A 27,635-nucleotide genomic window follows, 5' to 3' on the forward strand; every position below is an offset into this window, starting at 1 on the left:
TCAGTTAATCAATACTTCTTTGTAAGATATATTTTGAAGAAATATTCGTATTTTTGATTGGAGTTCTTCAAGCCAAACAAAGGAGCTACACACTCTGGGAGGGAAAACAATTAGGAAGTCCTCGTCGGGGATGCACAGAGCACAGAATGTCACATGTGGTACTGCCATGTGGAATTTCCTGACCATTTAAAATTGTTTTTTCTTTAAGAAACGATTCTAGACCAAGAATACTCTTTTCCTATTATTAACCACTCTACAGGCATCTCTTGTATTTGTAACTTGCTTTTACAAATTTCAATAACTTTGGAGCTTAAGCAGATCACCAACTCACAGAATCATGGATGCAGAGCAAAGGGACTACAAGGTGCACAAAGGCTCAGTATTTGGTGGGAATCACAATTACGGATAGGAAGTCAGAAATAGATATTGTTCCTGAAAATCGTAATGCTAAGGAAATGCTAAAAATGCCAAGATCAAAATCTTTTAGATACAGCATTCAGTATTTCCTTTTTATTCTTCTAAGCACTTCTTAAGATATTTAGGATACAGTAGGACTCTTCTTTGCAATATTCCTTATCATAATGTATGAGAAAATTAAGCCCCATAAAACATTTTTCCTCAGGGAAGCAAGTTCATAATATTCAAATTCTTTGAAAACAGCTACGTATGCTTCCAGTTGCTACACTGGACAAAATCGGTCATCCTACAAAGTGAATTCTTAGAATGCTTCCACTTCTCACCTATGCAATCCATCCCCTAAGCATTAATCTAACTTCTGCTTAAGATAAGGAGATGTGTTCTCATTTATATGTGGAGGTCTACATTGTATTTGTGATTATATTTGAATATATGAAAAAATAACATTAAAAAAAGTCGTTACGTTTCAGCATATGGATTAGGTAAAATTTTAAAAATCGACCCATGACCTAAAACACCCAAATTTATAGTTTTAAAACTTTTCTGAATTATTTTAATTTAAATGTTTAATAGTGCTTAATAGAGTTTTATATCTATGGGAAACAATACACAATTTTCTACTAAGAGAGAATACAACTCAAAAATTTCCTTAAGTCATTATATTGCGAAGTCTTTTTCAAAGTGGTTCTGTATTCATTCATCTCAATTCATCTTGAATTTGTGTTTATTATTTTGGAGTTCTCTCTGATTAGACTGGAATGTGTTTGGTATTTAAACTGTTCTAGATGATAACTGGCCTTAGCAAGACAACATCTAAAAATAAAATCAGAAAATCAAAAAACAAAACAAAACAAAAACTTCCTTATACACTCAACTAGGAGCTGGAATATTATACATCAGTTACTAATCTCATTCACTGAACATTTAAATGGAAAAAATGGAATTGTTCTAAAAATATCTTTTGACCTTACAGATATATAACTATCGCATATACACAATACATATGTGTGTACTTACATAGGCATCTTTTCAGTGTTTGATTACACCTAAAACAATTTTTATCAACATTTAATTTTTTTTTTTTTTTTTTTTGCTGAGGAAGCTTCATCCTGAGCTAACATCAGTGCCAATCTTCCTCTGCTTTTTTGTACGTGGAAGCCCTCGACAGCATGGCTGGTGAGTGGAGTAGGTCTGTGCCCAGGATCCAAACCCGTGAACCCGGGCCACCGAAGCAGGGCACATGGAACTTGAACCACTTGGCCATGAAGCTGGGCCATAAAAATTTTTTTTTAATATTTTTTTATCCAACTCAAACCAGAAGGCCATAGTGGTATTTCCTAGAAAATTCTTTTTCTGGGGTCATTAAATGCTGGGCTTATGAATATATGCACATATACGTTTTTGCTTTGAATTCTCATTAAATAAATACTGCATAACGAATTTTTTTTTTTTTAAAGATTTTATTTTTTTCCTTTTTCTCCCCAAAGCCCCCTGGTACATAGTTGTATTTTCTTCGTTGTGGGTCCTTCTAGTTGTGGCATGTGGGATGCTGCCTCAGTGTGGTTTGATGAGCAGTGCCATGTCCGCGCCCAGGATTCGAACCAATGAAACACTGGGCCGCCTACAGCGGAGCACGTGAACTTAACCACTCAGCCACGGGGCCAGCCCCCATAACGAATTTTTTAAAATAGCAGACAATACTATGCAGAGCAAAGAGAGAGTAGCACTCTTCCAGCAATTTTTTAACATCTGACCCAACAGAATGTTCCTCTGCTAATTTAAGTCAAAACATAAAAAATACTTTTAATATGCCTGTAAAAGCTACCTATGTGTTATATTAAATTAATTCTGTACTTACAGGGCTCAATTTCTTTTTAACTTACCAAAGTCACACAGTTTCAAAACATCATTGTGGCTGATTAAGAGATTCTCTGGCTTTATATCTGGAGTATCAAGATTAAAGAGCAATTATTAAAAAATGTTCCATGTACTGCTGATTGACACTGTTAGATCACTGTAACGGCCCCTAATTAGAAATATCCAGAGTAATTTGAATCGAAACATGTAGCAGTGAAAAGCAGAGTAATACATTTTATGCTGGTGCATAAAAGTTTCAACTAATTTCTTTTTGGAAAACATGCAGACCACAACTTCAAAAATATTTTTTCTCTTTAAATCTTAAAGACATTAATTGGATCTCTGAAAGGAGTGTTAGAATAATTGAATCTAGGCCAGGAACTATTTTTACTTTATAAAATACTAATAATACACATTTTTGGAGATAGAATATAAAATGTTTATACGCACAAGATACCTTAAAAAACACACGAGAGTAAGTAGATAGCATTATATTTACTGTAAGAAAAAATCCATATATTTTCTCTTATGATTTTCTGTATAATTTCTATATTTACATATCTCTTTAGCTTTTCTGTGTGGTTCACAATTATAAATATCTAATCTGAAGCTATACTGGATGAGTCAAGATAAGATTTCTCATTTTGTCCATGGATCTTTTGAAGATGTTGTGGGAGTTGAGGAATAAAAATACACAAAAAATGCAGTTTAATTCTCCCCCTTGAAAGGCATCTCACAATTCTATTTTTAGAATACTTGTCATCTATATCATATGGTAGAGGTGAAAATGGAGAAAGGGAAGAAGTAGGAGGGAAATCTGTAGATTTCAGAATCATGGTTTCTACTGCTAATTCACAACCATTAATTCACTATACATTTAACCAAATCACAGTATCCATATGGAAATGCAGCTAAATAAGTTCCTCATTAATATCCTCAAACTCTGGTATAGATTATTATTAGAATCATTACCCTAGACACTAGATGTCCAGTTGACTTGGACATCTAGCCATGCCACCAACAACCTTGATAAGGTAACTGCTATGAAAGCCAAATGCAAGAGAAACATAAATTATCTCATTCTAGAAATAATAGGAGTTGGCACTCTTTACATGACCTTTAAGCTGTTCTTAAAGTGAGACTCTTTTTAAAGTGATATCCTTGTGTGTCTGTATAGGTAAATTAAAACGTAATATTCACTTATTTGATAGTTCAAAGACACGAAGTGGATACTGCAACACTTTCTGATAAACGTCTTTTAGCTTCATTATTGTATCTATTTGTGTCCCATTACTGTAAAACTCGGGAATGCAAGAGAGATTATCAGGAGAAGATAAATAGTATAGAGTCAAAGACGGTGCTGAGCAAGTAATTTGCCTTTTATTGCTATAAACCACCCACCTCATGCCAATAAAGAACAAAATAAAACAGCTTATGGAAATATAATCATGGCCTTTATGCAAGGTTGATCATGCCTGCAACCTGCAAACAATGGACTCTCTTCACTAATGGGTAGGGAAAATCAGGAGGTGAAGGTTCATACTGGAGGATCTGGGTCTAAGAGGAAATGAGAGGTGACTGTTAATGGGGGTCAGTTAGGGACCACCTCTAAAGCCTGATCTTGGGTTGTTTCACATTACCTGCAGGACCAAAAGGCAATGGAGAGGGTCTTTTCCTTACCAAGTAAGCTTCAAAGTTCACATCTGTTGATTTCCTTATATCACTAGGTGTTTCTACAGTTGAGAATGGATCTGGTTATACAAACACAGAGATCTCACCATAATATCCAAATAAATTTGCAGTCCATCCTTTTGGTAATAAAAAGGGAGACTTGGAGGCCAAACAATGTCATATATCCTGTACTTTCAAAGTATATTTAATTTAAATGGAATGTCAGTGCCTATGGAAATATTCTTAAGATGGTAATATGTGACATTTTATTGTTAACTTGATTTGATGTTTTACTATTTTCCATTTCAAAAATTCCATACTTACCCCGATGGACAATATCATTCTTATGGCACCAGTGAATAGCTTTGATTAGCTGATAGATATAACTTTTTACTTTTTCAGGTGGAACTCCATTTGGCATTTCTTCCAGCAATTCAAGCATATTCTAAAAATTAAATAGGGAGCCATTAATCTCCAAAATTAGGCAGGCCCATAAATCATGTATTAACAATTTTAAAAAGCATCTTGGATGATAATTCATCCAATAAACAGCACAAATTTTTTGTTTTGCTTTTCATCTACAATCTTTTTCATGCTGAAGCAGGACATTGCATTAAAATAAGGTTCTCTTCTAAGAGAAATTCCATTTTTACTACTCCCCAATGCTGTCCCAAATAATAATCCTGTGCACTTTCACTTTCCTTAAAACCTTTCAGGCATCATTTCAGCATAATTTCAAGGGAAAAGCAATCAAAGTAGAGATAAGACACTGTAAGGTATAAAGGAGGAGGGAAACAGTCATTTTAACACAGTGCACTGTGCATCTTTAATAGAACTTTGCAATAAAATCAAGCCTTGAAAATATTTCTGGAGGACCTGGAAAACACTCTTAAAGGAAATGATCCCTAAGATTAGCAGTGATCAAAACAATCATTACAAAAATTAAAACAGACTAGCAAATACTGTTGAAATAAAAATTCACAGACCCCAAACAAATCAAAATTCAAAAATTTTAGTGTGGAGTCAGAGACCATTCTAAAATTCATGCAGAATTGTTTATTAAGTAGAAACTCCACTTTAATTCCCAGATCAACCAAACATTCTCCATTCCCTCTGTAAAGCACAAGACTAAGGCCCACAGCAGAATTAAAGCTTATTGTTTGTAGATGACCATCTAGGACAGCACTTCTCAAAGTGTGATCTGTGGATCTCTGGAGGGGGTTCTCAGACTTTGCAGAGAGTCTATGAAGTCAAAACTAGATTCATAATAACACCCAGCTGTTTGCCTTTTTCACTCTTGGCATTTACACTGATGGCACAAAGCAACGATGGGTAAACTGGTGGCACCTTAGCATGAATCAAGGCATTGGATTCTTCAATGCCACATCCTTGCAGTTAAAAACAAAAAAGCCAGTTTTAGTTAAGGATGTCTTTGATGAAGCAGTAAAAATTATTACTTTTATTAAATTTCAATTTCTTTTTTTTGCGGGGGGGGTGAGGAAGATTGATCCTGAGCTAACATCTGTTGCCAATCTTCCTCTTTTTGCTTGAGGAAGATTGTCACTGAGTTAACATCTGTGCCAATCTTCCTCTGTTTTACGTGGGATGCCGCCACAGTGTGGCTTGACAAGTGATGTTAGGTCTGCGCCTGGGATCTGCACCTGCAAACCCTGGGCCACCAAAGCAGAGCACGTGAACTTAACCACTACACCACCAGGCAGGCCCTAAATTTCAATTCTTTAGTACATGTCTTTTTAGGAATCTATATGATAAAATGAGGAATACACTTCTGCTGCATATCAAAGTCTAAAAGTTGTCTTAAGGGAAAGCACTTGGGTAATTGAGTTGCAAACTGAACTAGCCACTTTTCTTGTAGAACACCATTTTTTACCTCAACGAATGCCTGACACATAAACATATTTACGTTAACATATAATAGGTTTGTTACTATTATTTTTAAATGAAATTAGTAAATATTTCATATTGTTCAGTTTTGACTCCTAATGTGATAAATATTAATAGATAAAACCCACATAAAATAAAAAGCTCTTGGGGTTCTCAATAATGTTGAGAGTCTAAAGGAGTCCTAATACCAAAAAGTTAGAGAACTGCTGCTCTAATACAACTTGACAATTTTGTTCCCACCAACCAAGTTGTATACACAGAAACAATCAGTTGTTTGTTTATAACACTCCCATACCTATTTATAACAAATGCACTTATTATTTTAATATAATTAAATATCAAATAAACCAATGAAATAATGTTTTAAAAAGAGTGTTGTTTATAAAAAAACAAAGTTCAATACTTTGGAAAGATTTAATACAGGAAAGCCACTAAACATATTGCCATCTATGCCATCTAATCAAAGGTGAACGTAATAACTATAAACACTGGCAAGCGACAGGTGCTGGTGGGGATGAGGATCCTGCATTGAGATTGCTTTGCAATATTTTTAAGCTTTTGCTTCACTTTAAAGAAGCTGACAGACGATCTCATACGTGGTGTGTTATGGGCATGATGTATGCAAGAAAGACACATCAGAACTCCAATCAGAAGATCAATACCCAAAAGACATTGACTTTACCTCTAAAGAGTGGTAAATGAATATATATTGACATGTTTTAAGTTAAAATAAAATGTTTAAAGTATGCATGCATCATTTTTTAACAATTCTCCACTTGAATTGCCTTTATCAATTAGCAAATGCATAGGAGGTCCCAAAAACATAGGAGGAATAAGAGGGCTTTGTAATATAGAAAATAAATTGTATGTCTCATTTCATATTCAATTCTAAATTCCTCAGTGGTAGAGAGGGATGTTCCCCAATATCCATTCTTTCCTTACTCCACAGTAATACAATTTGTAAGTAGATGCATAGGTGCCCAGAATGAAGAGTACATTTCCCCTCTGCCTTGCAGTTAGTGTGGCCATAAAACTAAGTCTTGGCCAATGGGATATGATAGCTGGACAAGGGCCACATCTCAGGGGTGGTAGAGCAGAAAGGCAGAGGCAACCTGGGTCTCCTATGGCTGTGGAGCAGTTACCATACGAGCCTTGTACTGCCTACCTTTGTATTTGTACATGAGGGAGAAAGAAATTTCTATCTTGTTTAAGCCACTGTAACCCTGTGTCTCTGTTACAACCTCCTAACCCTTAAGAGCATCTGTCTCCTTGCCCTCTTGAGACTCATTATCAATCGTTAGGCATTGCCACTGATGGGACAGTGTGATGGTCACCTTCCAATGAAAAACCACAGGACCAGGGCAAGAATCTCAGGTTTGGGAGTCAGAAGACTGGAGTTCTGGTAGCAGCTCTCCCAGTGACCAGCAGAGAGATCTCGGACATGACAAATCATCTGATGATTTCTGGCGATTCTTCCAATTGTTCATACTAAGTTGTTATTAATTGTCAATAATCACCATAAGTAGGACAGAAATAAAAAAGATAAACTGAAATAGATCTGTTGGAATTTTATTATTTGGCAGGGAAAACTGCAAACTGCATAATTATTTTTGACAACTAAAAAATAAAATAAAGAGCATCTGATTTTACAGCAATCCTCCTTTAATAACTTTTTTTAATATCAAATTTCAGTTTTATTTTGGTGGAGGTCCCTTAGGAAAACACATACATTGACACAGGAAAAGAAACCTTAATACAGGTTTTGGAAAAGAAACATAAAACAGTGCTTTAAAACAACAAAGAGCCCTGCAATATTTTTCAAACTTTGCTTGTAATGAAATTACTACATATATTTTTTTAATTAGAAAAATAATTTGTAAAGGCTGAATTAATTCGAAAGCCACATTATTGGTCAGTCATCTTGGCAACACTGCTTTCCATTTCGTGACGATGGTGGTGGTGGTGGTGACACTGTCATTTATGACATAGAAAGCATCTGGGAATTGGCCCAGAGCAAACACAGACCTCTCCAGTCTTAATCTTCTTTAGATAATAACATAGGAATCTAACAAGAGCCACCTATTTACTCATTAAGGAAACCTCTAAAAGGTCTGCCTGGCTCTAGCTTATTCTACTCTTGGTAAGGCACTTATTTAAGCTCTTGACAATAACCAACTGCTGTAGGCGAGCTACTCTCCAAGAAATTCATAGGCACACAATATTGATTACTGTAGCATACATTTGCCCTTAGGTCACATCATTAAAATTGTCACTAACAGTGAACAATTTTTTAAAAGATTACTGAAGCAAGTATGCAGATAACGCGAACAACGCGTGCTTTTCTTCTTTTCTCCCATGCTTCCAATTCCTTACTTGTGGTCTCATCTACCTCCTCAAGCCTCACTTTATGCCTCCTGCCACATCTTCTTCCCTCAAAGCCAAAGCACTGGCAATTCACAAAAGGCTGCTTCATGAGCCCACTCATTCGCCACTCCAGGTCTGATTCAGACACCCATCCTACGCTTGCGAGGTATCTTACACATACCTCTATCATCCTGTACCATCACTGTCAATTTACTTGTCTCTCCCTCAGAGGCCATGCTTAGCTTTAATTAAAATAAACCAAGTCTAAACATTACTTGTTTAACACAGATTCTAACACTTCAGAAGCCAAATCAATATACTATTGAAAGTTAAGATTATCTCTGTACAGTTAAATTGTATAAAATCCTTCAATATATCTCAGGACTTCTAATGATTATGGATAATATTTTCAAAGTCTTCCGATTATGAGTACATTGACAAGTCATACTAGATAATACTACTTCCTTGAAGAGTGTCAGAAACAGCCCTAAATAAAAGAATCAGGCAAATCTCCATAGCGTCGACTAGTGACTTACTTTTTCAACATACTCAAACACCAAGTACAATTTCCCCCGCCGACGAAAGGCTTCCTTTAGCTCCACAATGTTTTCCTGTTTGAGAGTACGAAGCATTTTAAGCTCTCGTAAAGTCGTTTCCTTGACTTCTTCATTTTCTAAAATGTAAAAAAATGGTGAATAGAATAAAATTAAAGCTTTCAAACTACTGTTCAAAAAATTCTAAGAACATTGAAAACATAGCAATTTCACTTCCCACTTTGAGTACTTCTGCATAAAAAGTCCAAGGATGGAATATTAAATATCACATTTTCTTATTGAAAGGATCAAGAACAACAAACTTAAAGAAGAAAAGGCTTACTTGACCAGCATGAACCTAATTTTCTGCCTCTATTTTCTTATACTCCTTAGGGTAAAGTGTATGAGTAAAACACAGACTTATAAATATGACAAATGACTCCACTGTCATTTTAACTCTAACACTACATACTGGTGAGGGAGTTTAAAAGGGTAAAAAGGCATCAATGGTCTCTGTGTGCAGAGCAGCCTCTGGGCAGCATCTGTAGCAGGTGATGTTTTCAAGTTTGGCGTAAAAGAGCATTTCATTTCTCAGGTTGCATGTAAGTCATCTTAGTGAACAGAGGTCATGTGCCAGGCACCCCCAAGGCAGCTCACCATCAAGTCACAGGGAATTTTTAGAGTGTCTGATCTCCTCTCTGAATAGCAGCTACTGTCCTGCTGTGGCATATCCATCTGTCCATCCCAGATGCTGCAGCTGTACTGTGCTGGAGAACTAATGCTGAACCCATATACCCTTCCGTATCATCAACTCCACTCATGCTAACCCCCACACACATGGAGGAAGGACAGAAGTCACAGTAACTCTAATGGATTAATCGGCAGGGAAGCAGGGAACATAATATTTCATTTTAAATAAGTTTTTATGACAGCTTCAGATTTAGCCGGGAAAGTCTACCTACCATATCTATGCATGTATATAGTAGGATACAGGTTCATAATCCCTTATCTGCAATTCAAAAACTCCAAATATTAGTCTAAAAACTGAATGCTTTCTCTAAGTTTATGGCAAATCTCTTTAGAGGCAAAACCTGAACTGACATGAGACCACTTACAGTCTTTGTTTATCCCACTTAGCAGGAATATTCGTATGTTGTGTTTTAGAAACAGTATCTGATTACAGGGTACTAACATCACATGCTCTATTTCCATTCTAAAACCCAAAAGTCATGAATTCTACAACACATTTGGCTCCAAGGTTTTGGGTAAAAGGTCAGAATCCCAGATTGAGAGTCTAAGTTGTGTGACCCTCAGGTTCAGGCACGTCTAGGGACGAAGAAAATGGAGTTTGGGGAAAGGGGTAAGAAAGATTAAGATGCCTTCTAGGAAGAAATGCTTCCTAAGCAAGACACACAAGAGGAAAAAGCCTGAAGGGGCCAAAGCAGGAGGGGAGATTCTAAATGCAGTGCCAGGAGTACTTAGATTATTTTCTATCCCAGCCCCTCTCCCAACCCCCATTCAAACTGAGTTCAAAGAAATTAGACTATAATAAAAGCAGGGTCTGTGTAGCACCAGAGGATCCGTGACAAACAGGGAACATGAAGTCAACACTCCTTTGTGAACTGGTTACACAAGTGAAATATTCTCCCTACTTCAGCAAGAAAATTGTTGGAGACGCTGGAGCCCAGACTAGGAAAGGGAAGAGAGATACTGCCCATCCGAAGGCAAGAACCAGCAGGAGCAAAGGCCTACAGCGGCATAAGCAGTGAACCAGCCCACATCAGGGGGTCAACTGGGAACGGGTACTCACAGGGCCCATGGCAGGGGAAAAGAGCATGAAACAGTGAGGGCCACCTGGCAGCAGGGGGAATGCATGGCAATGTGATCAGGGGACTTCCCAAAGTGGCTGAGAGGATTGGGGGGGAGGGGGCAGAGGTCCAGCTCTTCTGCAAGTTGGGGCTGAGCCAGAGGTGGTGTTTTGCGACTGTTAGAACTGCCTTTAGTCCTCTGAAGAAGGCTAACCTGCCCCTCTGTTAGCCCATCAGAGTTACTCTCAAGGTTGGGGTAATCAGACTAAAATCCACCTATCTCTAAGACAGCGTGCCACACAGACCTCAGCAAGAAGCAAATGCTCTTCCAACGAGGAAGTAACTCAGCAAGAGACAACTCATGACCACCATGGTCCCTGTCTGTTTTCCATCCCCATCCCCATCCCCATGCCATGCCCTCCTCCTCCTCCTTCACCTTAGTCTTTCAGTTCCCAAAACAGCCTCAAACTTTGTTTTTCAACCTTAGGGCCTTTGAACTTGGTCCCTCTGCCTAGAACTCTCATTATACTACCCAGACTCTACAGGGCTGGCTCCTTCAGGTTTCAGTTTAAATGTCACTCCTCACGAGCCTGGCCCAGACCACTAAACCAAAGCAGGCCTCCATTCCCATTATTCCTTATCACAGTCCTCTGAACTTTCCTTTCACCAGTTTCATTTCTGTATCTGTTTGCTTACTGGTTTACCATCTGTGTGGCCACTCCTGCTAAACCGAGAGCTCTAGAAGAATAGGCCTAAGTTGTGCTGTTCAACAATTCACAGCCAGCCATGGAGCACTGTACCTGCCACAGAGAGGGGATGAAGAAATACTTCCTACCCAAATACTTGCCCCGGTGCCCTGAGGAAATCTTTGCTCATATGTGGCCAGCTCTTGCTCCCTTAAGCCTTAGGGGAAGCAGCAATGTGATGGCAATCAATAAGCACTTTGCCCTCTCAGTTTTGAGTGCAGTGCTTTCAATCTCCTCTCTCTAGAACTTTGAAAGGGCAGCTTTTCAGGCAACAAGACAAACAATTTATTTTCCCCTCTTCACCTCTGCCCCTGCTTATCTTCTACAGTATGTGATTAGGAAAAATGGAGGTCCCCAGAAGACTGATAGCACTAAAGGTCAAGAACACATATATATTGAATCATTAACAGCATCCATAAGCTATGCTGGAGCTGGGTACAAATAAGTGTTGCAACAAAGTCCACAGTAAATACAGCTGGTGTATCTTTTCTAATCAAATGCTTGGTGAATTCTTGGTGCCCAAAAAGCCACTGAAAAAAGGGAGCTTTGTATTATTAGCAACTTGTGGCAGTTTCACTTTGCTTAACAGATAAGGCCACCTCAGAACGGCTGAAGCAGGATGGCTTTAGTAGAAGGAACAATGGAGTAAGATTTGGGAGACCTGGACTTTGAATCCTTTTAACCACCTAGCACTGTGACACATGACTATGGGCAAGCCACGGGCATCCCCCCGCACACACCCTAAAAAATCCCATGGCCTTTTCCAAATCTAATAATCTATGATTTCTTTTCATTAAAATCTCATTATGAGCCTAAACCTCATTAAATTTTGGTACTTTCTTATATATACATCATTCAAATCTATACTGACTCTACCTAACAATGGCTATAGAGAGAAGAAAAATGAATCTTGAAAAAGCAGCTCACAAAATCACCTAGCATGCAGTGCCAAAGCCACCTCATTTAAGCAGGCTATCTTTTATGAAATGAAGACTTCTCTAATTTATGCCAGTCATAGTTATTAAAAGTTGAGGTAAGCGGGGCTGGCCCCGTGGCCGAGCGGTTAAGTTCGCGCGCTCCGCTGCAGGCGGCCCAGTGTTTCGTTGGTTCGAATCCTGGGCGCGGACATGACACTGCTCATCAAGCCACGCTGAGGCAGCGTCCCACATGCCACAACTGGAAGGACCCACAACAAAGAGTATACAACTATGTACCGGGGGGCTTTGGGGAGAAAAAGGAAAAAATAAAAGAAAAAAATCTTTAAAAAAAAAAAAAAAAGTTGAGGTAAGCACTTCAACATTAAGATTGTAACGAATGGGAACCGGCAGGAAGTGGAGTTATTAATTCCCTAAGTGCAAACAAAATGGTCTACTTTTCATTATTTCATTACTTGGTATATCCTGTCAATTTTTTTGTCTCTCTGAGAACTTTTAAGATTCCTGGCTTACCTTGTACATTATGATGAAAATTGTGGCAGTAAACGATCAGCTGATGGGGAAAAGGAATGCCCATTCCACTTACACATGCTTCTCTCCTCAGAGGTTCAGAAAGTAGCAAAGCTCTTCAGTGAGGCAGTTTTTTTAAAGGTGGTAGCACAGCCCACTGACGTGAGCACAAAAATCCCTGCCTTCCAGTGGAAATAATCCCGTGGATTCTTTATTTAGGATAGGCTCCTCCAGTTTACAAACGAAGAAACCAAGTCTAGAAAGAATAACTTTCTCAGGGTGAATGAAGGGAATGTCACACTGAGTAGAACACAGGGACGTAGACGACATGGTGTAAGGCAGCGAGTGAGCTTTGGAGAGTGAGTGGAACACCCAGGCTCAGGTCTAGACTCTGTTACTGCTTAGCTGAGTGGCAAAGCAGCATGGTGTGTGCAGAAGAAAAACTCAACAAAGATCCTGGGGTCTGCATCTTAGTCCCAGTTAATCACATGCTAACTGTACAGTTTTGGGCCTTGGGTTCCTCAGCTGTAAACTGGAGTTGGGGTTCTACCAGATGATTCTGAAGGTCCTTCCAGCTCTAAGAGCTGGTACTTCCATGCGATTCCTGCTTAAGTGCATGCTGGTGGATCTGGTCATCAGTTACTACTGAGGGTGTTTGGCTTAGTACAGGCAACCCTGACAAAGTTATATAAGTTCTACTGAGTGAAGAATAATTGGTAAGGTAGAAAAAGGACACTACGTAAAAAAACTAACCTACTTCTAAGCTTGCCAGTTAGGCAAGTTAACATATGTAAAAAATAAGAAGGAAGATTCACTAAAGAAAACAACTTTCAAGAAGAAAGATCACAAGGAGTAAAAGAAATGCAAAGACAAGTAAGTGATAAAAAGAGAAAAATCTAAAGATTAGCAGAAACTCTATTGTAGCTCTATTTTTAAAGAACTGTGGGCTTAGAAAAGAAATCTAGAAATAGCTGTAACCTACTTTATGAAATCACAAACCTGACATTCTTGTATAGCCAAAGAGGGCCCCCCATATGGACCTATAAACAGGTACAGTGGAAGCAAGGGAGGGTGGTCAACCCATCCTTGCACAAAACCATAAGGGTACCATGTTTGAGTCTAGTTGCCCCGACTGAAGAAGAAACATCAACAGGAGGACAATTAACATGGCCAGGGGAGTGGAATGGTGGTGCTGCTGTCATATATACCAGAAAAAGATGAGAACCCTTAAATCTTCAGAGATGAAGGCTAAGTAAAGCCGAATGTAAATTTATTAAATCATGAAAGGTGCAAAATGTTCACCAAATCCTAGAAGAATCCCTGACGTTTGAAAGAGACTCATTTTGGACATTAAAAGGAAGTGTGGTGAAATCATGACTAGCCAGAATGCTCAAGCTTAGTTATTGAATTCTCTGTTTAACCAAGGGTTGGAAAGTTTGTTTCAAGGTCTCTCTTACAGAGAAATCAGGCTCTTGAATTTAAGGACCAAAGATTATGAATTCTTGTTTTGTTCCACTATACAAAATAAGAAACAAAAGTTACCTCGATCCAGAGATCACAATAGAGCTTTCTAGTGTTTGGGTGAAAATAAGGATGAAATCAATTGAAGGAAAGAATGGATGATCAGTTAAACATTTTCTCATGATTAAGAATAAATACGTGCATTCCAAGAGAACAATATTTATTTGCATAAAACATAAACAGCAGCAGGATATGAAATGCAAGCAATTTTATTTGATACAAAAGCAGACACAAGCTAAATTCCATCTTCACCGTAGACTGTTACACAGCTCCCTGAGAGGCAGCCTCCTTGCCATGTACTGAGGCCCACTGACAAGTAGGGAGGATCCCTCCCTACCCCATCACCTGTAAACTCAGGGAAGGACTGAAAAGTCCAAAAAAGCAAAAGCTGTCGTCACATCAGAAGATCCAAATGTACATCAAAAATAAGTTCTAGGCCACAGGACCTCCTCAAGTAAAGGTTGAACAGACAATGTTTTTAATTCTTGCTGGTCCAAAGCAATCTAGTCTAAATCAGGGATCTTGGATTATTTAATAAATTGAGGCTGGCAGAAACTTATATATGTGTGTGCATGAGAATGATGATCCAATAGTGATAGAAGATTAGAATATCTGAACATCAAATCTCATTGTACAAGATTAGAGTTATAGGAAGGGTAGGAGAATTAGGCTAAATTTATCATTATACATAGTCTGAAAAGTACCTTTTAACTAAATAATCTCTAGAATCTTTTTGGTCTGTGGTCATTTTTCTAAGAAAATCCAAATACTGCGCAGAACTAATTCTATGGAGACTTCTGGTTGGTTAGGTGTTTATTATTAATGTTTCTCTGTGCAAACCTACATTAATAGACAAACATAATACTATCACTCAGGGTATCATTAAGAATTTATTATCGAGACTCCACATTTATGATAATGTATAAAGAAGCAAAAGTCATCAAAACAAGAAAATATTAACGAAGCAATCTCAGATAAAAATGATATCACTCAAACATTCCTTCTTTTTAACAGGAGTTTTTATCCCCACCCAGTATGTCAAAGTCTTTCAGGAAGAATCATAGGCAAAGGCTCTGATAAGTGATCTAATAGAGTTACATCAGCTAACAACTGGAGAATAAAAACCGACAAGGATAAAGAAAGACAGGAACACACAAAAATGAAGAGTAAACTGACAAAGCTTTTCATGTATTTTTTTTTTTTAAAGATTGGCACGTGAGCTAACAACTGTTGCCAATCTTTTTTTTTTCCTGCTTTTTCTCCCCAAATCTCCCCAGTACATAGTTGTATATTATTAGTTGTGGGTCCTTCTAGTTGTAGCATGTGAGATGCCGCCTCAACGTGGCCTGATGAGTGGTGCCATGTCCATGCTCAGGATCAGAACCAGCAAAACCCTGGGGTGCCGAAGCAGAGCGCGTGAACTTAACCACTCGGCCACAGAGCCGGCCCCTCATGTATTTTTTAATAACCCTCTTCTTATTGTGAAAGTCATTCACTGACCTAGCCTACAGTTTTACTGTAAAAATTGTCCCTCCTCCCCAAAAGACTTGATTCTTTCTTCTCAGAAATGGTACATAGTTGCTATTATAACCTAAATTGTGTTAACTATAAGATAAACTTATTTTCGTAATTTGAGTTTCATTTTCCCAACTTAAAAGTCCCTATCCAACCTTTCATTCACTATAAAATTTTGGTTCCCCTTTTAAATAGTGATCTATTATTCTGGGATGATAAGGACTTCTTGAACTAAATAGTAGTCCACCTTAAAATGTAGTTTCAAAAACGTTTTACACAAATTTGTGGATACACATGAATTTAACAAGAAAATAGGACATTATCATAATCTCTTAAAGCTAACAGAGGTAATATATACTCTTATAAAATATCCCTTAATACAATCACTGTAAGAATACTTGTCTGGCTTGAACGTGGGTCAGACCAAGTTCAGATCCTATTTCAGTTTAACAATGTTTTCATAGGATTATTTTATTATCTTCACAAAGATTTTTAAACATTGGATTTAGAAAAGTCACTATCATAATATCAAAAGAGTATTTGCAGAGTAATAAAAGAGATTAATGAGAGCTATATGACAATAAGGGCAATATTATCATGAAACTCTATTTTTTATTATAATTGGCCTGACTGAAATTGAAGATGATAAATTGATTCAGAATTAAGTGGTTTCCATAGGGGTTGAGTGGACATCCTCATCTGTACTAGACTATCTATGAACACTTCACACTCCAAAAGGGTTGTTCACCACTCACGTTCCCTTACTTTCCATCAAGCAAGATACCACTGACAGGAAGAAAAGGGTAAAGACAGAAAAGAGAGTATAAGATCTCCCAGGAGGAACTGGAACCCGTAAGAAAGTGTGCCTAGAATAGGATTGGAACTAAACACTTATGAATAATTGGATATGTCTTCAGAGTCGATCACAGAAGTGTTTAGGAAGTGTCCCTCTGGAAGTATGTACAGGCATATCCACAAAGGTGTCTATCTGCAAGGTGGGTCGGGGAGAAGGCTGCATGCCTGCGAGGTATGGTAACTGATAATGCTTGGCAGAGACAGGGCAGAGTGGATTCATGTTTTGTCAGCTCGGTAAAATAAGGGCTGATCAAATGTTTCCTATAACGTCTAGATTATTCATACACTCCCAGGATGCAACAGCTAGAAACAATCTCTCTCTCCTCGAAATTATGCAAATTCATTCAGACACTGATTGCTTTCTACTCTGTTTTACTGAATTTACTTACAGATCTTAGTTCTACTAATAGGTCATAAGCTTCCTAAAAGTATCCGCACCTGATTTACCTTCATAGCTCTGACAGAACCTGGCTCAGCGCTCAGTGAATTTCAACAGATACACTCTTGATTGCCACTCTGAAGGTATCATTAACACAAGTACAAATATATCACTTAATTGAAGCTAAAAATTAGTATGCATAGGATAGACATTGTGAAGAATACGTTACTTAGTTTTTTTAAAAAAAGCAATGGCATACGTGGCCTAGATTGTACTGCTTTTCAAAAATTTGATGACAATTATTATTTTTAGTGGCAACAGACGCTTGATGATGTGCCTTACAAGATGAATGCACAGCCAGAAGTCTTTATACACATGAGAAGGTTACGCTTTGATCTACTGTTGCAACCCTCTTTTTTAGTAGATCTCCACTTTTCTCTTGGCCACCTGTGGTTAGCCCAAAGCCCCTGCTCAAAGAGCTCATTTCCAGTGATCTCATAGTGTGCTGGCCTGGGGCTATTGCTTCCTGTTAGACAACATCATTTGAAGCAGTTTTGTTTTGTTTTGTTTTTAGAACAAGCTAAAAGCATTTTTTCCTGCCTTCTCTTTGAGGCTGCCAAGACAACGGCTGCTAAATGTCCCAGCTGATGTGCATGTGCTCCACATAACCAGCACATCAGAGTTGGGTTACATCAAACACTGCTGGATCTAACCCAGGACTTTTTGTTATTTAGTTTGCTAAGTCTCTAAGGTAAAGGTGATGAAACTGTTCACAAATATAAAGGCTGGTGAGTTACAGTACTCAGTCAATGTGTGCTGATGAAGGTAGGCTAAGACTGCTATTGTCAAATTCCAATTAGATATGGAGGTTGATGCTATGCTGGCGCCTCTTACGCCTGGAGAGCTATTTTTCGAATGGCAGGTTGTGACTCATTAGTGTTGAAATCAATGTATTTGATGCCACAATAGGCATTTATATGAATTTATATCAGCAGGAAAGAATGGAAAATGGAGAACCTCACATTACTAAAATAAAGTAGTTCTGTGACGCTTCTGCTTCAGTTATATATAGGACGTTATGTATGTGGATAATGAGTTAGGACATAAAAAATATTTCTACTGTAGATCTCTGTCAAAAACAAAAAGGAAAAATGCTGCTTAGAGATTTTCTAAAGGCCATGTGTGTCTTTGTGGTCAGTTTTTCTACTTGGCTATCTTTGGATGGCCAATAGTCTAGATTTAAAACCTAATGAACTACTGAAATGCTTTATTTATTGTTTTTGTACATTACTTTTTTAATACTTTATCTTAAATTTTCTTGCCCAGCATAGGGTAATTTTAATACTCCATTTGAAATGGTCTGGACGTGTGACCAAGGCCTCCAACTATGGTATTTCTTCTTGAAGTTTTATTCTCCCAATAAGCTATTCTAAATATAAAATCACTCACTCACTACTGTCTACCAACCACTCATCCTTGAATTTCTAACTGACCAGGAACCGGAGAGCACAGTATTCAATACTGAAGCCTTTCATACAGCACTCTCTACTTGTGTGAACCCACAGAAGTATTTACTTCAAATTAGTTTTCTCATTTTAATAATATTTAGGAACAGCTTAAATAGTACACCTTCTATCAGGCATTTGAAGCAAGATTTCCAATATCTTAAAATACAAGATGAGTTTTCTAATATCACGTGACTTGAAAAGATTCACACAGTAGGAACTAGATGTTTCAAAGCAAAGCATGATTATAAATAAGCTATATTTACTTTCTGAGATTGAGAATTTAAAATCTCAGGAACAGAGTCTGATCAGCTAGATCCCATCTCTACCACATTCTAGTCACAGAAACTAAATACAGAAAGAAAAAAACCCATATATATACCTTCACTGTCCTTGAATTTCTTGATTGCCACAATTTCATGTGTTTCCTGCAAAGGAAAAGAGGCAGAAATAAGTCATTCTTCAGTGTTTTTCAGACTGGGAATCCCAATTTCCTGGGGGTATATTCTAGGACAGAGTAGCAAGAACCCAGAGAGTAAAAAGCAGATCCTCCTCCTTCTCAGTCCCTCATTTCTTGGTCCCAAAATTCTCTTTCTTACCACCCCGCAGACATTGTCAGGGAAGGAAAAGGAGAAGGGGGAGGGATTGGGGGACAAAGAGTAGAGACCGTCAACATCTTCAGGCTACACAAAAGTGCCAGGATGAGACAATACACCAGCATCTGTACTGCCTCTGAAACCCAGGGACACATTTTAATTGGGCTTCTACGACCAGAGAAAAGGCTTCTACAATACCTAGTAGTTGCTGGTAACAGAATGCCTCTTCCAATTCTCCTCCCTTCACTTCCCTTTTCCTAACAAACATAACTAGTTGTACACCAGCTATTCCCTATTGAAAGTCATTTCGAATCCAAAGTAGGATAAACATTTACCACCAAATACTAAGAACCACCTTCCCCCTGCCCTTATTTAGCTCTCTTAAACTAACAGAAGTGGTTTGTGAGCAGGACTCTACTTTAAACTGAGATATCACAAATCTATTCTTTTTTTGTCTTTTTTGGTTAGAGGAGAAGCAAATGAGGGCTGGAAAGAAAATGGAAATGCTAAGAACTAAGTACCACTAGGTTAAATAACTCACGTCTAATTCTCATCAATAAAAGGAATAAAAAAGCTTCTGGTAAAAATAATATACAGCACAAATTCACCCATTTCGAAAAGCAACCAAAAATCACCAGAAAGGTGCACAGTTCTTTCTTGAAAAAAGACTCATCACCTGATAGGCTCTGAACGCATCTCAGTGAGAGGTGAGACCTCTCCAGGGACTGAGACATTGGGGGCAGCCATTATTGTGACCTAGTACAGGCGAACTGACACAGACACTGGGAGACTCCATTGGAGTTCTTCCCCTGGTCTGTTATCTCAGGGGTCTGCCCCACCCACTAGAGTGCCAATTTAACCCATCTCAGCCAGGGAAGGCAGCCCACCCGAGGGACTGGCTCCACCCAATAGCAAGCTCTTGGGCAATTTGTCAGCCTGTATAGACTAGGTGCTTGGATGATGTGCAGGCAGGCAAGAGGGTTCGCCTCTCGGGGGCAGGGCATGTGCAAGGAGTGTGTAGAGTGTGTGGGGGCCTCTGCAGTGGGGTGACGAGGTCTGCTTTAGGGGGTCAGGACATATGCATGGGCCAGGACTGTGTTGATGATATGTATGGACCTGAGGGCCGTGGGGCTTGTCAGCGGCAGAAGACCTGTGTTTCTGAAACGGCCATGTAGGGGATCAGCCCCACTCAGCTGCAATTCTGAGAGAGCTGACAACAACCTTGCAGGCTGGAGCCCTACAGTAATTGTAAGCCCTGAGCCTAGGAACCAGACAAGCTGGAGGCCCACCCACTTAAGAGAAAAACTGCAACGGGAATGTGCTATTAGACATTGCAGCCAACTGTACTGGGGATTCCCAAACTCGATAAACTGATGAAGGGTCCATAGTAGCCAAATGTAGCTGAGCATTACAACCAGCAAGCCAGGGGGCCAGCATAGCCTCCCTGGGTACCTGCAGCAAGAACAACACTGCCACAACAGACAGACACATGTAGCCCACACGGGTAACTCCTGGAACATTTGGAACTGGTGACAAGAGGGAAGCACACTGCTAGGCCTCATAAGGCATCTCTTACATAAGGCCACCTCTCCAAGATCAGGAGACATAGCTGACCCACCTAACACACAGATATAAGCACAGAGAAAGAGGCAAAATGAGGAAGCAAAGGAATATGTTCCAAGCAAGGGAACAGGACAAAACCCCATAAAAAGAACTAAATGAAACAAAATAAACAATATACCTGAGAGAGAGTTCAAACAAAAAGTCATAAGGATTCTCACTGATGTTGGGAGAAGAATGGATGAAGTCAGTGAGAACATCAACAATGAATTGGAAAATATAAAAAAGAACCAATCAGAAATGAAGAATACAATACTGGAAAAGACAAATTCACCAGTGGGACTGAACAGCCGAGTAGATGATACAGAAGAATGGATCAGCAATCTGGACGAAAGACTAGAAGAAATCACCCAAGAGAAACAAATAAAAGAAAAAAGAATTAAAAAGGGCGAGAACATTCTAAGGGACCTCTGGGACAACATCAAGCGCATTAACATCCATATTATAGGCGTCCCAGAAGAGGAAGAGAGAGACAAAGGGGCAGAGAATCTATCTGAAGAAATAATAGCTGAAAACTTTCCTAAGGAAGGAAACAGACATCCAGGTACAGGAAGTACAGAGAGCACCAAACTAGATAAACCCAAAGAGGGGCACACCAAGACACATTATAATTAAAATATCCAAAATTAAAGATAAAGAGAGAATCTGAAAAGCAGCAAGAGAAAGGCAACAAGTGACATACAAAGGAAAGCCCATAGGCTATCAGCTGACTTCTCGGTAGAAACTTTACAGGCTAGAAGGGAGTGGCACGATATATTTAAAATGTTAAAAGGAAAAAACCTACATCCAAGAATACTCTACCCTTGAGGCCAGTCCTGTGGCTGAGTGGTTAAGTTCATGCGCTCCACTTAGGTGGCCCAGAGTTTTGCCTGTTCAGATCCCAGAGTGGACATAGCACCACTTGTCAGGCCACGTTGAGGCGGCATCCCACATGCCACAACCAGAGGCACTCACAACTAGAATATACACAACTACGTACTGGGGGGGCTTTGGGGAGAAGAAAAAAAAAAGAATACTCTACCCAGCAAGGTTATTATTCAGAATGGAAGGAAAGATAAAGAATTTCCTAGACAAGCAAAAATTAAAGGAGTTTATCACTGAGAAACTAGTTTTACAAGAAATGCTAGAGGGACTTATTTAAGTGGGAAAGAGAAGACTACAAGTAAGAATAAGAAAATTATTTTTAAAAAAGGCAATTAAATCACTGATAAAGGCAAAAATACCATAAAGGTAGCAGGTCAACCACCTATGAAGATAATTTTAAGGTCAAGACAAAAGTATTAAAATAACCGATTTGAATGATAAGAGGGTAACGGATACACACACAAAAAATAAGTGGTTAGCTATGAATTCAAAAACATAAAATGTGGGATAAGGGGACTAAAAGAATAGTTTTTACAAAGAGGTCAAACTAAAGAGATCATCAACTCAATAAAGATTGCTATATACTTAGATTATCATATATGAACCTCACTGTAATCACAAACCAGAAACCTATAATAAATGCACAAATAATTAAGAGAAAGGAACCCAAACATAATACTAAAGAAAGCCATCAAGTCACAAAGAGAGCAAAAGAAGAAAGGAACAGAGAACCACCAAAACGCCAAGAAAAAAGTAACAAAATGGCAATAAGTAGATACTTATCAATAGCTACTTTAAATGTAAATGGACTAAATGTTCCAATCAAAAGGCATAGGGTGGCTGATTCGATAAAAAAAACAAGACCCACATATATGCTGCATACAAGAGATACACTTCAGGGGCTGGCCCTGTAGCCAAGTGGTTAAGTTCACGTGCTCCAGTGCAGGTGACCCAATGTTTTGTTGGTTCGAATCCTGGGCGCGGACATGGCACAGGTCCTCAAACCACGCTGAGGCAGCGTCCCACATGCCACAACTAGAAGGACCCACAACAAAGAAAATACAACTATGTACCAGGGGGCTTTGGGGAGAAAAAGGAAAAAAATAAAATCTATAAAAAAAAAAAGAGAGAGATACACTTCAGACCTAAAGACACTCACAAACTGAAAGTAAAGGGATGGAAGATACTGTACGCAAATGGCAAAGAAAAGAAAGCAGGGGTAGCAATACTTACATCAGACAAAATAGACTTTAAAAGAAAAACTGTAACAAGAGACAAAGAAGGGCATTACATAATGATAAAGGGAACAATCCAACAAAAGGATATAACACTGGTAAATATCTATGTACCCAACATAGGAACACCTAGATTTATAAAGCAATTATTGACAAACATAAAAGGAGAAAGAGACAGTAACACAATAACAGCAGGGGACTTTAAGATTCCACTTACACCAACGGATAGATCATCCAAACAGAAGATCAATAAGAAAACATTGGCCTTAACACATTACACCAGATGGACTTAGTAGATATACACAGAACATTCCATCAAAAAACCACAGAATACACATTCCTTTCAAATGCACATGGAACATTCTTCAGGACTGATCACATATTAGGCCACAAAATAAGTCTCAATAAATTTAAGAAGACTGAAATAGTACCAAGCATCTTTTCTGACCACAAAGGTATGAAACTAGAAACTGACTACAGAAAGAAAACTGGAAAAGCCACAAATATGTGGAGATTAAAGAAAATGCTACTGAACAACTATTGTGTCAATGAAGAAATCAAGAAATACCTGGAGACAAGTGAAAATGAAAATACAACATGCCAAAATTTATGGGATAAAGCAAAAGCAGTTCTAAGAGGGAAGTTTATAGCAATACAGGCCTACCTCAACAAACAAGAAAAATCCCAAATAATCTAACAGTGCACCTAAAGAAACTGGAAAAAGAAGAACAAACAAAGCCTTAAATCAGTAGGAGGAAGGAAATAATAAAAATCAGGCAGAAATAAATGAAATAGAGACTAAAAAAAAAAAAAGAAAAAATCAATGAAACCAAGACTGGTTCTTTGAAAAGATAAACAAAATTGACAAACCTTTAGCTAGACTCACCAAGAAAAAAAGAGAGAAGACTCAAATGAATAAAATCAGAAATGAAAGAGGAGAAATTACAACAAATACCTCAGAAATACAAAAGATTATAAGAGAACACTATGAAAAGCTATATGCCAACTAATTAGATAATCTAGAAGAAATGGATAAATTCTTAGAATCATACAATCATCCAAAATTGAATCAAGAAGAAATAGAGAATTTGAATAGACCAGTCACCAGTAAGGAGATTGAAACAGTAATGAAAAACCTCCCCAAAAATAAAAGTACAGGACCAGACAGCTTCCCTGGTGAATTCTACCAAACGTTCAAAGAAGATTTAATACCTATCCCCTTCTCAAACTCTTCCAAAAAAATTGACGAGGGGAAGCTTCCTAACTCATTCAACGAAGCCAACATTACCCTGATAGCAAAACCAGACAAGGATGAGACAAAAAAAGAAAATTACAGGCCAATATCACTGATGAACATTGACGCAAAAATTCTCAACAAAATATTAAATACAACAATACATTAAAAAGATCATACAGGGGCCGGCCCGGTGGCACAGCGGTTAAGTTTGCAGGTTCTGCTTCAGCAGCCCAGGGTTTGCTGGTTCAGATCCCAGGCATGGACCTACACACTGTTTGTCAGGCCATGCTGTGGCAGGCGTCCCGCATATAAAGTAGAGGAAGACGGGCATGGATGTTAGCTCAGGGCCAGTCTTCCTCAGCAAAAAAGAGGAGGACTGGCAGCAGATGTTAGCTCAGGGTTAATCTTCCTCAAAGAAAAAAAAAGATCATACACCATGATCAAGTGGGATTTATTCCAGGGATGTAGGGATGGTTCAACATGCACAAATCAATCAACATGATACACCACATTAACAAAATGAAGAATAAAAATCACATGATCATCTCAATATGTGCAGAGAAAGCATTTGTCAACATACAGCATCCATTTATAATAAAAACTCTAAATAAAATGGGTATGGAAGGAAAGTACCTCAACATAATAAAGGCAATACATGACAAACCCACAGCTAATATCATTCCCAACGGAGAAAAATTGAAAGCTATCCCCAAAGAACAGGAATCAGATGAGGATTCCTACTTTCACCAATCTTATTTAACATAGTATTGGAAGTCCTGGCCAGAACAATCAGGCAAGAAAAAGAAATAAAAGGGATCCCAATTGGAAAGGAAGAAGCGAAACTGTCACTATTTGTAGATGACATGATTTTATATAGAGAAAACCCTAAAGAATCCACTAAAAATCTTTTAGAAGTAATAAATGAATATGGTAAAGTTGCAGGATACAAAATCAACATAAAACAATCAGTTGCGTTTCTATACACGAGCAAAGCAGTAGCAGAAAGAGAAATTAAGAATACAATTCCATTTACAATTGCAAGAAAAAGAATAAAATATCTAGGAATAAATTTAATGGAAGAGGTGAAAGATCTGTACACTGAAAACTATAAAACATTGTTGAAAGAAATTGAAGAAGACACAAAGAAATGGAAAGATATTCCATGCTCTTGGATTGGAAGAATTCATAGTTAAAATGTCCATACTTCCTAAAGCAATCTACAGATTCAATGCAATCCCTATCAAAGTTCCAACAACGTTATTCGCAGAAATAGAACAAAGAATCCTTAAATTTACATGGAACAACAAAAGACCCCAAATAGCCAAAGGATTCCTCAGAAAAAAGAACAAAGCTGGAGGTATCACACTCCCTGATTTCAAAATATACAACAAAGCTATAGAACCAAGACGGCATGGTACTGGCACAAAAACAGACACACAGATCAATGAAACAGAATTGAGAGACCAGAAATAAACCCACACAATTATGGGCAGCTAATCTTCAACAAGGGATTCAAGAACATACGATGGAGAAAGGAGAGTCTCTTTAATAAATGTTGTTGGGAAAAATGGACAGCCACATGCAAAAGAATGAAGGTAGACCATTATCTTATACTATACACAAAAATTAACTCAAAATAGATTAAAGACTTGAATTAAGACCTGGAACCATTAAGCTTCTAGACATTACTCTTCGACATCAGTCTTAGCAGCATATTTTCAAGTACCATGTCTGACCGGACAAAGGAAACAATAGAAAAAACAAATGGGACCACATCAAAGTAAAAAGCTTCTGCACAGCAAAGGAAACCATCAACAAAACGAAAAGACAACCTAACAAGTGGGAGAAGATATTTGCAAACCATATATCACATAAGGGGCTAATGTCCAAAATATACAAAGAACTCACACATCTCAACAACAAAAAAACTAACAACCCATATAAAGAATGGGCAAAAGATCTGAACAGATATTTCTCCAAAGAAGATATACAGATGGCCAACAGGCATATGAAAAGATGTTCAACATCATTAACTATCAGGGAAATGCAAATCAAAACTAGAATGAGATATCACCTCACTCTTGTCAGGATGGCTATAATTAACATGACAGGAAGCAGTAAGTGTTGGAGAGGATGTGGAGAGAAGGGAATCCTCACACACTGCTTGTGGGAGTGCGAACTGGTGCAGCCACTGTGGAAAACAGTATGGAGATTCCTCAAAAAATTAAGAATAGAACTACCATATGATCCAGCTATCCCACTCCTGGGTATTTATCCAAAGAATATGAAAACATGAATGCATAAAGATACATGCACCCCTATGTTCATCACAGCATTATTCACAATAGCCAAGACTTGGAAGCAACCTAGGTGCTCATCAAGGGACGAACAGATAAGGAAGATGTGGCATTTATACACAATAGAATATTACTCGGCCATAAAAAAGGATGAAATGTGGCTATTTGTGACAACATGGATGGACCTTGAGGGTATTATGCTTAGTGAAATAAGTCAGAGGGAGAAAGTCAAATACCATATGATCTCACTCATAAATAGAAGATAAAAACAACAACAAACAATCCCACAGAGACAGAGATTGGATTGGTGGTTACCAGAGGGGAAGGAGGGAGGGAAGAGGGCAAAAGGAGTGATTATGCACGTGTGTGTTGATGGATTGTAATTAGTCTTTGGGTGGTGAACATGATGTAATATACAAAGAAATCAAATAACGATCTACACCTGAAATTTATATAATGTTATAAACCAATGTTACCACAATAAAAAATAATACTAATAATATACAGATTCTTCAAAACAGACATATCATATAGAAGGGGCTTCTGAATGACCAAGGTCTGTTCTTTTTCACTCTAAGTAGGTATACTTTTAGATTTGTCGGAGCAAATCTTTTAACAAAAGACTGTCCCCACTACTGGGTATTTATCCAAAGAGCCTGAAGTCAGCAATCCCAAAAGTCCTGTGCACCCCAATGTTTATTGCAGCACTGTTTACAATAGCCAAGACGTGGAAGCAACCTAAGTGCCCATCAACAGACGAATGGATAAAGAAGATGTGGTACATGTATACAATGGAATACTACTCAGCTGCAAAACAGAACAAAATCATCCCATTTGCAATAACATGGATGGACCTTGAGAGAATTATGTTAAGTGAAATAAGCCAGCGAGAGAAGGATAATCTGTGTATGACTCCACTCATATGAGGAATTTAAAACTATGGACCAAGAACAGTTTAGTGGATACCAGGGGAAAGGTGGGGTGGGGGTGGGCACAAAGGGTGAAGTGGTGCACCTACAACATGACTGACAAACATTAATGTACAATTGAAATTTCACAAGATTGTAACCTATCAATAACTCAATTAAAAAAAAACTGAAAGAAAAAAAAAAAGACTGTCCCTGCATCAAAGCAAAGGCTTTAAAAATGCACACAATATCAGGCAATAACCAACAGGGTACAAATCATTAACGTATTAAAAATATACACTTTTCTTTAGTTCTTTACAAAAGCAAGGAGGATCATGAAGGTGCAAAAAAAAAAAA

The 27,635-nt window shown here is 38.1% G+C and overlaps 1 protein-coding gene across 7 annotated transcripts in view; it reads right to left on the reverse strand.

Annotated features, from left to right (window-relative positions):
• CDKL5 (cyclin dependent kinase like 5) overlaps positions 1–27,635 on the reverse strand; it is a 178,711-nt gene that overhangs the window by 42,396 nt on the left and 108,680 nt on the right. For all 7 annotated transcript variants that reach the window (XR_006890306.1, XM_046673367.1, XM_046673366.1 and 4 more), the window contains 4 exons: positions 18,904–18,949; positions 8,751–8,887; positions 4,270–4,390; positions 2,301–2,360 (listed from right to left, as the gene is read on the reverse strand). Coding sequence is in view for 6 of the 7 variants with exons in the window: in XM_046673367.1 (XP_046529323.1) it covers positions 2,301–2,360; positions 4,270–4,390; positions 8,751–8,887; positions 18,904–18,949 (364 nt within the window). In the remaining variant the exon portion in view is untranslated. The remainder of the gene's footprint in view (positions 1–2,300; positions 2,361–4,269; positions 4,391–8,750; positions 8,888–18,903; positions 18,950–27,635) is intronic.

This window comes from Equus quagga, chromosome 10, assembly GCF_021613505.1.
Source record: "Equus quagga isolate Etosha38 chromosome 10, UCLA_HA_Equagga_1.0, whole genome shotgun sequence".
Taxonomy (NCBI): domain Eukaryota; kingdom Metazoa; phylum Chordata; class Mammalia; order Perissodactyla; family Equidae; genus Equus; species Equus quagga.